This window comes from Piliocolobus tephrosceles, chromosome 1 (assembly GCF_002776525.5).
Source record: "Piliocolobus tephrosceles isolate RC106 chromosome 1, ASM277652v3, whole genome shotgun sequence".
In the NCBI taxonomy this organism is placed as follows: Eukaryota; Metazoa; Chordata; class Mammalia; order Primates; family Cercopithecidae; genus Piliocolobus; species Piliocolobus tephrosceles.
The window spans coordinates 76,796,324-76,810,998 of record NC_045434.1 but is presented as its reverse complement, the minus strand read 5'-3'; the positions used below and the strand labels follow the sequence as shown (position 1 = coordinate 76,810,998).

Here is a 14,675-nt window from a genome sequence, read left to right as displayed (position 1 = left end):
CTAGATGTATGACTGATAGTTTGTGATTATATGCCTTGTGTTCCTTGCAGCAAAAAGAAAGCAGGTCAAGGCATATTTACTACTGACTCCATTCACTGGGGCCAGTGTACTACATTACATGTTAGCAATTTCTAGTTCATCCATGAGAGTGTGTTTAATAGTTTTTCATTATGCCAGTAAATCACACGAATCCTTAATGAGAATTGGATAATAATGGTTGGCTTGCCAGTGAAGAGGATTTAAGTCTTGAGAATAGCAGCATCAGAACATTCACAAAGCAAGCAAGGAGGAAGGCATTTTTAACGGAGAGTGGACAGATCACCCTATTTACATCTGACTCTAGTTATTAGTTATCTGCCGTATAACCGTGGTATTCAGGGGTTGCCAGTACCGTCAAACAGTTGGGGGAAGTAGCTACCACTACCCTGTTATTTTCAAACATAAACTTTGGTCCTTTGCTTGTCACTTTTACTATGTCTAGAAAGTGCTAGCCATTTAACAAATTTGAGTGCCTGCTCTGTGCACAGTGCCAGAGGATACAGTGGTGAGTAAAGCGAAACTTTTCTTTTTCTCGGCTGTATCTCCTTGCAGTAGTTCTGGGTGAGATGCCAAATTAGGCAGTCACTCGGTGGAAAGTGACATGGGGCACTGAATTGGGCTAAGTGTTGTCAGTAAGAGGCCATAGTCTGGATGACCCTGACTAAGAGGGTCTTATTACGTAATCATGAGATTATCCCCGTCACCGGTGGCAACATGCCGAGAACTTTGTAGCTGAGATAATGCCTGGAAAATTACTCTGCCACACCATCAGGCTTAAAATAACAGGTAGAACCATATTCATCTTGTGGTCAGTAGGCAATTTTAAACCAATGCCTTTGTTCAATTTTACTGGAAAATGTATGAGTTTGGAACATCAATAGTACTGAAATGATATAAAATATTTTATTAATATTTAAAAAGCATCATGTAATAAGGATATTTCAAAATATATTTGAAGTATGTCATCAAAACCAAATTTTGTGATGAAATACCTGTTGATGAGGAGACTGAGGGATACAGGAACTGGTGATGATGATAGTATCAGTATTACTTTATATGTGGGTAAATATGTAATTGTACCATATTTCCCTGATTCATTCTCTCACTCTTCTAGACAATTATTTCATACCTTTCTCTCCTCAAATACAAATGCTTCCTTTTTCTGACTTTCAGTTGATCATCTTGATTTCTTTCACTGAGACGACAGAGGCAAAAAGGATAGAACATCTGGGACCTCCCACCACATCTACCCACCTACTCATGTCTATACATTTCACTTTCTCTGCTGTTTCAGGTGAACTGTCTGTTCTCAGAATGGATGCCAGCTCCTCCACATGTGTAGTACTAAATCTCATCCCCTCTTGCCTTCTCAGTCGTGGCACATCAGCAATTCTTCCCTATGTATCATCAGGTTTTCTTTCTCTCCTGGTTCTTTCCATCAGCTTACAAACATGCTGTTATTTTTCCCAGCCTAAAAATACCCTTTCTTGTCTCCACATCCCTTTCAGTGTAGAGCAAAACTCATTGAAAGGATTATCTGCACTTGCCAGCTCCAATTTCTCTTCTCCATTCTCTTGAGCCCCCATCTCATTTACCCTCAGCACTCCCCTGAAACCACTCTTGTGAAGATCACCAATGGCCTCCATAATGTGCAATCCCATCCGCATTTCCAGCCCTCATTTTGCTTTTGCCCTCTCAGCACTTGATTCGGCTGATCCTCCTCTTTGAAACACATTCTTCCTTGGCCTTCAAAACACCATACTCTCCTATTTTTTCTTTTCTCTCTCTAGTCCTTCCTTCTCACCTCTTCATACTTTCTTCTCTTCACATTTTCTTGGTGGCCTCATCCAGTCTTGTGGCTTTTAATATTATAAATTATCAACTCCCAAGTTCACCCTCCCCTGAACTGCACGCTTATTCAACTCCCAACTAGCATTTCAACTTGGATATCTAATAAATACCCCAAACTTAACATCATTTCCACCCCTCACTCCATGCTGCTCCTGCAACAGTCAACTTCATCTTACCTTCATCTCAGTTGCAACATCACTCTTCCAGTTCAAAACCCTAGTGCCATCTTTGTTGTTGTTGTTTTGGAGACAGAGTCTTACTCTGTTGCCACCAGACTGGATTGCAGTGGTGTGATCTCGGCTCACTGCAACCTCCATATTCCGAATTCAACCGATTCTTGTGCCTCAGCCTCCCGAGTAGCTGGGACTACAGGGGTACAACCATGCCCAGCTAATTTTTCCATTTTTTGTAGAGATAGGGGTTTCACCATGATGCCCAGGCTGGTCTCGAACTCCTGGGCTCAAGCTATCCAACCACCTTGACCTCCCAAAGTGCTGGGATTACAGGCATGAGCTACCGTGCCCAGCCCCTAGTGCCGTCTTGACTACTGCCTCTCATACCTTACGTTTAATTACTCAGCACGTGCTGTTGACTCTAACTTCAAAATCTCCTGGATACCAGCCAGCTTCATGTGTGTGTGACCTGAGCAGTTGCACCAGGCTCTGTGCCTGGTTTAGTGCTCTGCTGTTGCTGTCTTGAAATTATTAATAATTTTTAAAAATTGGAGTATGGTAAAATACATATAACACAACATTTACTGTCGTAACCATTTTTAAGTGTACAGTTCAGTAGTGTTAAGTATATCCACATAGTTGTGCAACCAGTCTCATCTTTTTTTATCCTTGCAAAACCGAAACTCTGTACCCATTAAACAACTGCCCCATGTCAGCTTCCCTTCAGCCCCTGGCAACCATCATTCTCCCTTCCGTTTTTGTGAATTTGGACTTGACTGTAGATAACTCATACAAGTGGACTCATACAATATTTGTCTTTTTGTGGCTCATTTATTTTACCTAGCAAATATCCTCAAGGTTTATCTATGTTTTAGCATGTATTGGAATTCTTCCTTTTAAGGTGGAATAATATGTCCTTGTATGTATATGACCCCGTTAAAAAAAATTCTTTCATCTGTTGATGGACACTTGGATTGCTTCCGCTTTTTGGCTGTTGTGAGTGATGCTATGAACATGGGGTACACATACCTCTTCAGGGCCCTGCTGTCAAATCTGTTCAAGTTTTTATACTCAGAAGTGGAATTGCTAGATCATATGGCAATTCTATTTTTAAGTTTTAGGGAACTGCTATATTGTTTTCTCTAGTGGTTGCACCATTTTATTTATTATTTATTTACTTATTTTAAGAGAAACCACTCAGACTGCATCCTCTCCCTCTTACTCTCTCAGAGGAAGAGAGGAACAATCATCAATGGCAAATAGCAGTTGCAGTGAAGCAACGCCAAGAGCCAACTTCACGCTCAGGAGAGAATACTGAACCTCCTTCTCATGGATTCTGGGGCTGCGCCATTTAAAAACTCTTCTTTTTCCTTTTTTGGGGTCGGGGGGCAGGCGGATAAAGTCTTTCTCTGTCACCCAGGCTGGAGTTTAGTGGCACAATCATAGCTCACTGCAGCCTCAAACTTTTCGGCTCAAGCAATCCTCCCGCCTACTTGTCTGCCAAGTAACTGGGACAACAGGGAGCATGCCACCATGCCTGGCTAATTAAATTTTTTTTTATTTTTTTGTAGATGCAGACCCTTGCTATGTTGCCCAGACTGATCTTGAACTCTGGGCCCCAAGCGATCTTCCCACTTTGGCTTCCCAAAATGTTGGGGTTACAGATGCACACCATCAAGCCTGGCTTAAAAATTCTTGATAATTGGCTGGGCATGGTGGCTTACCCCTGTAATCGCAGCACTTTGAGAGGCCAAGGCAGCAGATCACTTGAAGCCAGGAGTTCCAGACCAGCCTGGGCAACATGGTGGAACCCTGTGTCTGCTAAAAATACAAAAATTAGCTGGGCGTAGTGGCTTATGCCTGTAGTTCCAGCTACTTGGGAGGCTGAGGCACAAGAATCACTTGAAACCAGGAGGTGGAGATTGCAGTGAGTAGAGACTGTTCCACTGCACTCCAGACTGGGCGATAGAGCATGACTATCTCAAAAAATAAAAAATTATTGACAATTTTTGAACAAGGGAACCTGCTTTTTCATTTTGCAGTAGAATGCATGAATTATGTAGCCAGTCCTGCCTTGGTGTTTCTACTTTACACCTAGTCTAAACCACAATCTCATCTAGATTATTGCAGGAGCCTCCTAACTGGTCTCTCTGCTTTCATGTAATCTCAGACACATCCAGTGATTCCTTTAAAACATATACAGGACCTCCTCATTCTTCTGCTCAATATTCTTCCATCTCAGGGCCCCACATGATCTGCCCCTGCTCCATCACCTCTCTGGCTTCATCTCTTTCTCATACCCCTCGTTACTCCTCTCCAGCCCTGCTGACCTCTTTTTTGTCCCTTGAATTCCCATGCTCCTTGTTCCTTCTGCCCAGAAAGATCTTCCTTCAGATGTCTGTGTGGTTTAGTTTCTTACCTCCTTCAGATCTTTATTCGAAGAACATCTTAGTAAATTCTTCCGACCATTTTATTTAAAATTACAATCCATACCTATGCTGACATTCTTTCCCCTGCTTTATGTGTCATCATACTTATCACCATTTTAATATTCAATACATTTCATAATTTATTTTGTTAGTCATTTATCTCCCCCCACCAATCACTAGAATACAAGCTTCATAAGGGCAGAGATTTTTGCCTGTTTTGTTGATTGCTGTCTCTTTGGAGCCTAGAACTCTGTCCAGCATGTTGGCACTCAGTAAGTATTTGTGGCATGAATGGATGAATGAGCTAGTCTTAGAGCAATAATCTTAACAATGTGGTTGTATTGGAAGTCTAACTGTCAGAATATTAACTGAGTTGGACATAATTTATGTGATACTATGGGAACTGTTAGGGCTACTGTCTAAATTGTCAGGTTTTAGTCAAAGACTATTAGCCACTGTTCTCCAGAGAAACAGAACCAATGAGACTGTGTATGCAAGGTACACAGATAGTTATATATATAGAGAGAGAGAGAGAGAGAGAGATGTATTATAAACAATTAGTTCACATGATTAAAAGGCTAAGAAGTCCCAAGATTGATGGTGAATCAGTAGGCAACAGACCCAGGAGAGCCGACAGTGTAGCCCAAATCAAAGACCCACACACTCAAGACCCAGAGAGAGTCCATGTTTCAGTTTCAGTCTGAAGGCAGGAAAAAACAAACATCCCAGGCTGGAGGCAGTCAGGCAGGAAGAGCTACCTCTTAGCCTTTTCATTCTATTCAGGCTTCGACTGATCGGAGGAGGCCCACCCACATTAGTGAGGGCAGTCTCCATTCACTCTGTTGGTCCAACTGTTAATTTCATCCAGAAACACACTCACAGATAAAGCCAGAAAGTCTTGCATGTCATTGACCAAATGACCAGTCAAGTTGACATATAAAATTAACATCACATTCGGTAGAAAAAGAGATTATAGTATCACTCTGTGTTTCTTTAAAAGATTGACAATAGTCAGGCTGCTCACAACCATAGAGGCCACTGCTGTTTCAGTCATTTAGAAACTGATAGGCCTTTAAGGGCTATGAGTGTTTGACAGATAAGATTTTTTAAAAATAAAAACAAAAACTTCCTTGTGTCAGTGAAATTGTTATTACTTGTCTGTCTTCCTGGAAACTAACTGGAATTACATCTTCAGCTCTTCCAGTGTACAGGTTTCCTGAATATGAGGAATATTTATTTTGTCTTACAGGGAATGTTTGGAAGTAGGGTACTTGTTTATTCCAGGTCAGTGGGCGGAGCAGTGGAAAAATCACCCTAGCTTCACTTTTGGCTTTCACTTGCTATAGGTCTGCTCTCTGGGTTAGTGACCGCTAGAATATTCCCTATTTCACACAGTAAATGGCATTCAAAACTGCACACCAGGTGGACAAGATGTAATTGCTTATGTCGAATGACTTGCTTCACCTGAGCTGTTGCTGCACACACGGAGCGTGGAAGCTGGAAAGGCCACAGTCACTGATGAGCTACATGATTCAAGGCCACAGAAGCTCTTGATGTCTGTAATGAAACACACATACACACACACACAAAAATCTCTCAAGTCCATATCTGAAGCCAGTGTCTTGTGTTTCCATAAATCCTGGCTCACGTGACATCTCTTGCTTAATTGCCCTTTAAACTGTTTTATGGCTTTATAGCAACCTATAAAAGGTGATTTCCAAATATGACAAGCGCCGGAGGGCTGAAGGGAAGAGTTACTCAGGAGTTGTAATCACTGAATCTATAGCTGCTCCCCTAGCAGCTCAGCCTTCCCAAGAAAGGGAGAGGAACTGCCAGGGCACCAAGCCGCCATGGGGCGATACTCCGGAAGAAGCTTCCGTTTAATCCTCATGTGCGTCGTTAGCATCCTCCTCTTCGTGATGGAACTAGTGATCGCTTACGTTGGCAACTCCCTCTCCTTGGCCTCTGATGCTTTTGCCGTCCTTTCCCACTTCGTGTCCATGATCGTAGGTTTTTTTGGTGTAAGGGCCAGCAACATAAAACAGCACAAGAAGAGCACTTACGGCTTTCTTCGGGCAGATGTTGTAGGAGCATTTGGGAACACCATTTTTGCGGTGGCACTGATGTTCAGCATCCTGGTTGAAGCCATCAAAAGGTACATCAATCCCCAGAAGACAGAGGCGCCAATACTGGTTCTCAGTGCTGGAATTATCGGTCTGTTCTTCAATGTTCTTAACTATGTCATCTTCTTGGACTGCTGTTACTGCGCAGCACCCAAGCCCCAAGGAGACATGGAAGCAGGTAAATAGCTACTCAGAGGGTAGCAGTAAATATGCTGAGAGTCCTGGCGCGTGCTGTCTGAGGGGGCCTTTATGGTGCTATCCAAAGGGGCCGGAGTCTTTGAGTCAGCCTCTTATCCCTGTGATTTTACAATCGACCTCTCTCAGAAGAGTTGCCTTTAGTTTGAGGTTCCTTGTGAGGGTAGCAGCAAGTTGCTTCAATGTTGGGAGGACTTCTTGAATTTTTACTCACAGGGAATGAAAAAGTGTCTTCAGGCAGGCAGAGGGGAAGTAAAGGCACTAATCATAGCCACAGAGAGAGCAATTGGAAAGACAGTGGATGTGGCAGTCTCCTTTAAGTGATTCACTGTTGTTTACCCAGATGTGACATGGCTATGTTTGAATTAGAAAAAAATTTAATGTCTCCATAAAATATGTTTAAAAGTACTGGGCTACATAACCGGCTTACATAGAGCACAGTATCAGACAATCAGGTATGCTGATTAACTGTTAGGAATATATTTGAGGAATGATATATAAAATGGAGAGAGAAAAAATAAAGAAGATAGTCCGGTAAATGTGGCTATGTTTTGAAAGGAAATATTTGCATTTATTTATTGCATACGTCTGTTCTGTTTGAGAAACAGGACGATTTACATGTGAATCTTTAGGAGAGACTTAAGTGTGAGTACCAAACGTACTAGATTATCTGTCAAAAGAGTGGAATTAAATCTTGGAAGAGAACAATACATCTAAAAGATGCTTATTTTTTAGATGGAATCATGTTTCTCTAATTTATTGCCACAAGAGTTGTTTTTAAGTACATATGTATCAGAAAGTTCTTATAGAAGAGAAATTTTCAGTGCTTCTTTTATAAAAGAAGAATAGGTTCAAATCATGGTTCTAGCACAGGGCAATAGTCAAGTTACTTCACCTAGCCTATTTCCCTACCTGTAACATGCAGTTAATAAGGACAGAGAGAAATGCTAAGTAACTTATTTAGTATTTAGTAGGCACTTGATAAATATAAATTATTTTCTAAATCACAATGCAAGCCTTTAAACTACATGATAATCCAGTATTTAATTATAATAACTTATATGAATCTTTAAAAATTTCAAATATTTCCTTATTTGATGCTGAAGAGTTTTCTCTCAGTAGCTGGGGCATTATATAACTGAGTCTGGGGACCTCAGAGGCTAAGTTGCATTTTTTATTTGATTCCCTGTTTTTGCTACCATTATAAATTATGTCAGTTGGAGCTGGTGCTTTATCCTACCTCTGTCTCAGTTTTCCTATTGGTAGAACATACGTTATGAGAGTATCTATAGGATGTGGTAAATATAAAAATAAATTAGAAACTAGAGTGTAGATTTTTATTTGAGTTAATGAATCACTGAATTTGAGCCTCATCTTTTGTAAAGAAAAATTCATTGTTAAATTGAGACCCTGTGCTATGGCTACATCAATCATCATGTGAAAATTATTACCAGAGCTTCCAGATCATGAAATTCACATATTTGATATAAGACAAATATATATTTTTTATTGCTAAGTATAAATTTAAGGCAAGAGAGATGATTTCAAATGATTAGTGTTGACATTACCATTATATTTTTGATTGTTACATAACAGTTCTAATTTTGCCTTTATTCTTGACATAAAATATTTACCTGCATATAAGAAAAGCAATTTAGGTAAACAGTCTGGCTCTGACCAATATGAAACTTGGTGCACACCATAGTTCTATTTTTATAAAATTGAATTATTACTGGATAGGTGGTCTTAGTTAAGCTTTTGTTTGGGAAGTGGTATTTTCCAATGTGTATGTTCATGCTGAGATAACAACAAGAGGCTTAAGACAAATGTTTCACTCCAACCATGTGGGTTTCTTTTTTTCCTTTTCTTCTTTTTTTTTTTTTTTTTAATTTTTATTTTTATTAGAAACAGGGTTTCGCCATGTTGGCCAGGCTGGTCTCTAACTCTTGAGCTCAAGTGATCCACCCGCTTGGCCTCCCAAAGCACTGGGATTAGAGGTGTGTGCCACAGTGTCCAGTCCACCCATATGGGTTTCTACTGGTTTAATTCTAGAGTATCTAGCTTCTTTTGAAGTATTTGATGCTAGGTAGTGTTCTACTTTAAATAAGTGATAGGTGCAATATACATGTGACTCATGCTTTAAAATGCATGTTCTATGTTACCATTATTATTTGGGCAGCTTTTGGTGTTGTCAAATTCTTCTATTAGAAAGTTTAGGGTGGGTACAGTGGCTCATGCCTGTAATCCTAGACTTGAGGAGACAGAGGCAGGAGGATTACTTGAGCCCAGAAGTTTGAGGCTGCAGTGAGCTATGATCACACCACTGCACTTCAGCCAGGGTGACAGAGTGAGACCCTGTCACTAAAAAAGAAGAAAAAGAAAAAAGAAATTTTAGTGTTTAAACTTGCCAAGTTCCTTTAGGATAGCTGTTTGACTTGTTAGTATTTATGTCTGCAGTTATGTATTTATCACCTTTTCTGAACCATCCATTTTGGTATTCTTCCCATTGTCTAAATTAGTTTAAAGAAAAGAATAAATATTGCATCAGATGAACCTCATAAACTGACATTAACCTGATATCTATTGGCTGACATTTTAAGAACAAATATGATTAATCCATCCATATTTATAACGGGAGTTATAAACTATGAGAGGGAAAGACTCTTGATTTCAAAATTTTCAACCTAAACTTAGGATAAAGAATTTCTGTAAGCCTAGAACCCTAGCTTATAGCACATGGAAGTACCTATAAAACAACTGCTGGGACTGCCTGGCTTCATGATGAGATTCCAGTAATGTAACACTTCTTTTGTGGAATCTCTAACTAGAGGTTTTTGCTTAACAAGCCTTCAGTCTCCCCAAGGTTCTGTGGATCTTTTACTTGTTCTGCTTATCTATCTGGTATAGAAATTGAATTCATAATATTTGATATTTGAGATCATGGAAAGTAAAAAAAAAATCAAGACTACTAACTTTACATTAAATTTAATAGAACAAACTATATATATAGGTAAGACTTTATCCCTGGGATTCATGAAAAAAGTTATACTGACATACATTCAGACATATAGAACCAGAAAATTGTTAAAACCTGGGAGAAAAGAATGTCTGGAAGATTTAGCTGAGATGAGAAAACTTGAAAGTCTTAGATCCAGATCTAGCCGGTGGGAGGCCACCCCTGACTCTAAAAGGTGTGAGGAAGTTCAAGCGATGGTAGAGCCAGTATTTTTGGGTAAAATGAGAGGCAAAGTGAAAAAAGTAAAAATACAAGCATTAAGTAAAAGACAAACAAACAAAATAGGGTTAAAGTCCACAATGGTTGATGGCTCTGTGTGTGTGTGCATATGTTTCGGGGAAGGGAGTAGGGGAAAGGTCGAAGGGGTGAAAACAACCTGTAGGTCCAGATCGCAGGAGATACTTGTCATGAGCCAGTTTCTTTCTCTGGGCTGAGGGACTCAATTTGTTATGTCTACACTTTTTCCCATTCCTTGCTTACTTTATTTGCTTTTCCTTGATTTTCTTGTTATCTTTCATGTTTAAGTCTTATTTTTAGTTATTTTTTCAGAACTGAGTTTTCTTTAGAATCGAGCTACTAAAACCCTCCGTGCCCTTGCCTTGTACTGTATGAATAACCTTGCTGTACAGTGGCCTTTATTTTAAGCTAAAGGTAATCTTGTACAGCTCACTTTTCCAGTAGGATGGCTTCTGCTCTATTTTGCGTCTTTTTCTCTAGGATAGATCAGGCCTGCCATTTATATCATTTACATCAGAAATATCTGTTTTTATAATTATATATATATTTACAAGTATATGTAATTATAATACTTTCCTTTGAATTTAAGTTTTGTTTTGTTTTTTTGAGATGGAGTCTCACTCTGCCCAGGCTGGAGTGCAGTGGTGTGATCTTGGCTCACTGCAACCTCCGCCTCCTGGGTTCAAGCAATTCTTGTGCCTCGGCCTCCCAAGTAGCTGAGATTACAGGCGTGTGCCACTATGCCCAGCTAATTTTTGTATTTTTGGTAGAAATGGGGTTTCACCATGTTGGCCAGGCTGGTCTCGAACTCCTGGCCTCACGTGATCTGCCCGCCTCAGCCTCCCAAAGTGCTGGGATTACAGGCATGAACCACCGTGCCCAGCCAAATTTTGTTTTCATTCCAAATTGTGCTTGCTTTCCCTCTCTCTCCCTCTCTTTCTCATAATCTCCCTTCTGGCATTATGTTTCTCCAACCAACTCGCTAGAGGCAGTGACAGCACAGCAATCAGCAAAGTGTATTGTTGCAGAAGGATTTAACGCACTGCTGATTAGTTGCTCCTGCAAGCTTCTAGTTAAGACTCAGTACTATAGCCTGACGGGCTTTTCACACGGACAGTCCTGTAGACGCTGAAACAAGTCAGGTTTCCTTTTGTCGTAGAGGAAATTTTATTCAGTGACAAGCAGAGTAGGCAAGGCCAAGAATTTTAGGAGAGGCAAAGGAGAATTTGCTGTCTCTCTGCCAGCAGCAAATACTTTAGAGTAAAGAAAATTTGAGAAGCTGCATAATTGAAGGTAGCTTTTCCAACTAGAAAAGGGAAGGTTTTCTAGGCATAGGTTACCTGAGTTCCCTTTCTAGATCAGAGGCAGAACGGTAATGATCGGGAATTTGTGATAATTATTAAATAATTTAAAGAAACATGATGCTTAATTCCCACAAGCTATTACTTTGCATTTTGTCTATATCTGACAGTAACCATTGTTTTCCAAGCACCATCACAGCTGTTGATCGATTAACTTCCACATGAGGATTTGGTGATAAGAATGCCCACACCACGGATCACAGTGTCTGTCCCATGGTAGAGGCCTAATAAATTCCCTCACAGCTCTTTTGCTACGTTCCTGACAGCTTGCCTAACCTCTCACTTCTCTTGTTGCCCCGCGAAGGGGTCTGGATCAGTTATAGGGGGTGAATAAGAAAGATTAAAGGAAGATAGAAAAATAGGTGCTATTTCACATTTGTGAAACCAAATTCAACTGAAGAAAAAAAGAAGCTAAAGAGACCATCTCTTTCTTCTTAGTAATTTTTTTTTCCAATGTGCAGAGGCTGCTATGACTGATATCAGGTAAATTTTAATGAAAAATTAGTTTATACTGATGTCTGTGCATTGTCAGGCTTTGTCAGAGTATAGAGAGAATAATTACAGCATCGTATCACATACATTTGAAGAACTGTATGTTTTACAAAATAATTAGCTAGAGAGAATACTTGCTATTTATTTCTATTGTTTAGACAAGGAAAACAGGTTCAGAGACAAATCTACAATCATACTGCTAGTTAATGGTAGGATACAAAGAAATTAAAACTTTGAGTTCAGGCCCTTAATTAAAGACTCTACTCTACTTGGCTCCCCTCAGAGAGGAAAACAGTTATAGACTGTTTTTGGGCAATAGTCACAAAAGGGCATATCAAAATGTGCAAATGAACATGCCATAAATTGAATCCTAATTCCAGTAGCTAGGTGACCTCCAAAAAGTTACTTAAACTTTCTAAACCTCAGTTTCTTCATCTGTAAAGGTGGTAATATCTGTCTCTTAGGGATGTTATAAGAATGAAATTTGTGTAAAGTGCTCAATACAGTACTTGGAATACACTGAACACTCAATAAATGGTAACATTGGTGGTGGTGGTGGCGGCTGGTAGTGATCGTCCAAGGGCTGAAGGGATGAGGAACAAATGAAATAGTAAAATCCCTCGGCAGACAAATTCTTTGCTCTATTTCACATTCACAAACTGGCAGCCCACCTTATGCTTGCCAAGACTCTTATTATTGTTAATCATATATATGGTTACAGCAGATCCATCAGTATTCCTACAAACCATACAAAACATGTTGTTTCGATGATGGGTTAGTGGCATCTCTCGTGGGATGAACCAGAAGGAGCATAGACCAGTAACAAAAATACATATTTCAGCTGGGCACAATGCTCAAGCCTGTAATCCCAGCACTTTGGGAGGCCAAGACAGGAGGATTGCTGGGATCCAGGAGTTTGAGGTTGCAAAGAGCTATGATAGCAAGCCATTACACTCCAGTCTGGGTGACAGACCAAGTCCCTGTTTCTTTTCTTTTCTTTTCTTTTTTTTTTTTTTGAGACGGAGTCTCGCTCTGTCGCCCAGGCTGGAGTGCAGTGGCGCAATCTCGGCTCACTGCAAGCTCCACCTCCCGGGTTCATGCCATTCTCCTGCCTCAGCCTCCCGAGTAGCTGGAACTACAGGTGCCCGCCACCACTCCCGGCTATTTTTTTTAAATTTTTACTTTTTTAATATTTAGTATTTTAGTCTCAGGGTTTCACCGTGTTAGCCAGGGTGGTCTCAATCTCCTGACCTCATGATCTGCCTGTCTCAGCCTCTCAAAGTGCTGGGATTACAGGCGTGAGCCATGGCACCCGGCCTGCAAGTCCCTGTTTCTAAAAGTAAATAAATAACTACACAATAAATTAACTTAAAAAAAAAGGAAAATACATGTTCTGGAAAATACATGTGCTCCCTCATCCACTGGTTCTGACACTGGAAAAGATACTTAACAACTTTAAGTCTCATCTTAGGTATTATTACACCTATTTTAAAGAATCACTCTACAGCCAGGGGTGCTCATACCTGTAATCCCAGCACTTTGGGAGGCCGAGATGGGTGGATTACTTGAGCCCAGGAGTTTGAGGCTAGCCTGGGCAACATAGCAAGGCCTCATCTCTACCAAAATAAGAAAAATTAGCCAGATGTGGCGGTGCATGCCTATAGTTCCAGCTACTTGGGAGGCTGAGGTGGGACGATCACCTGAGCCTGAGGACAGATGCATGCTCTTATCAAGGCTGCCATGAGCCATGAAAAGAATCTGTTTTTCTTTTGATAAATAACAACATCTTCATGATGTGTTTTATGTATGTATGTATTTATGTATGTATGTATTTATTTATTTTTGAGACGGAGTTTTGCTCTTGTCACCCAGGCTGGAGTGCAATGACGTGATCTTGGCTCACTGCAACCTCTGCCTCCTAGGTTCAAACCATTCTCCTGCCTCAGCCTCCTGAGAAGCTGGGATTTCAGGCGCCCGCCACCAAACCTGGCTAATTTTTGTGTTTTTAGTAGAGACGGGGTTTCATGTTGACCAGGCTGGTCTCAAATGCCTGACCTCAGGTGATCCACTCGCCTCGGCCTCCCAAAGTGCTAGAATTACAGGCATGAGCCACCACACCCAGCCTATGTGTTATTTATTTATTTGTTTGTTTGTTTGTTTGTTTGTTTGTTTTTAGACGGAGTCTCGCTCTGTTGCCCAGGCTGGAGTGCAGTGGCGCCATCTCAGCTCACTACAAGCTCCTCCTCCCAGGTTCACGCCATTCTCCTGCCTCAGCCTCCTGAGTAGCTGGGACTACAGGTGCCTGCCACCACACCCAGCTAATTTTTTGTACTTTTAGTAGAGACGGGGTTTCACCGTGTTAGCCAGGATGGTCTAGATCTCCTGACCTCGTGATCCACCCGCCTCGGCCTCCCAAAGTGCTGGGATTACAGGCGTGAGCCACCGCACCCGGCCAAATTTTTAAAAAGGCTCTTGTAAATATTAGCTTCCCCATCTTTCGGTGCTCAAGATGGCATTTTGTAACAGGCCATTACTTGTACTTTTAAAACTATATGTTTTAAACGGCTTTAATGATAATACAATATCAATATGTAGCTCATTGAAATAATGCAAATGTGGTTCATATACTAGACTGTAATTTCCAAGTTACAGATGAAGAAACTGAGGCACTAACCATTTTATGGCTAACCTGAAGTTGATGTTAGAACTGGACTTCGTATTACTACTCCTCTCTTCTGCCAACACATGCTTTGCCTCTT

The 14,675-nt window shown here is 40.7% G+C and overlaps 1 protein-coding gene and 1 non-coding gene across 2 annotated transcripts in view; one reads left to right on the top strand and one right to left on the bottom strand.

The window, feature by feature from the left end:
• Window positions 1-3,255: 3,255 nt before the first annotated feature.
• On the bottom strand, window positions 3,256-3,464 carry LOC111537160. The gene has a single exon (XR_002729922.1). It is a non-coding gene; the product is annotated as a small nucleolar RNA U3 (small nucleolar RNA).
• Window positions 3,465-6,266: 2,802 nt separating this feature from the next.
• The window catches only part of SLC30A10 (solute carrier family 30 member 10), a 42,383-nt gene continuing 33,974 nt past the window's right edge, over window positions 6,267-14,675 (top strand). Inside the window, exon 1 of the mRNA XM_031934663.1 lies at window positions 6,267-6,793. Within this exon, the coding sequence (XP_031790523.1) occupies window positions 6,343-6,793 (451 nt within the window). The 5' untranslated portion in view covers window positions 6,267-6,342. The remainder of the gene's footprint in view (window positions 6,794-14,675) is intronic.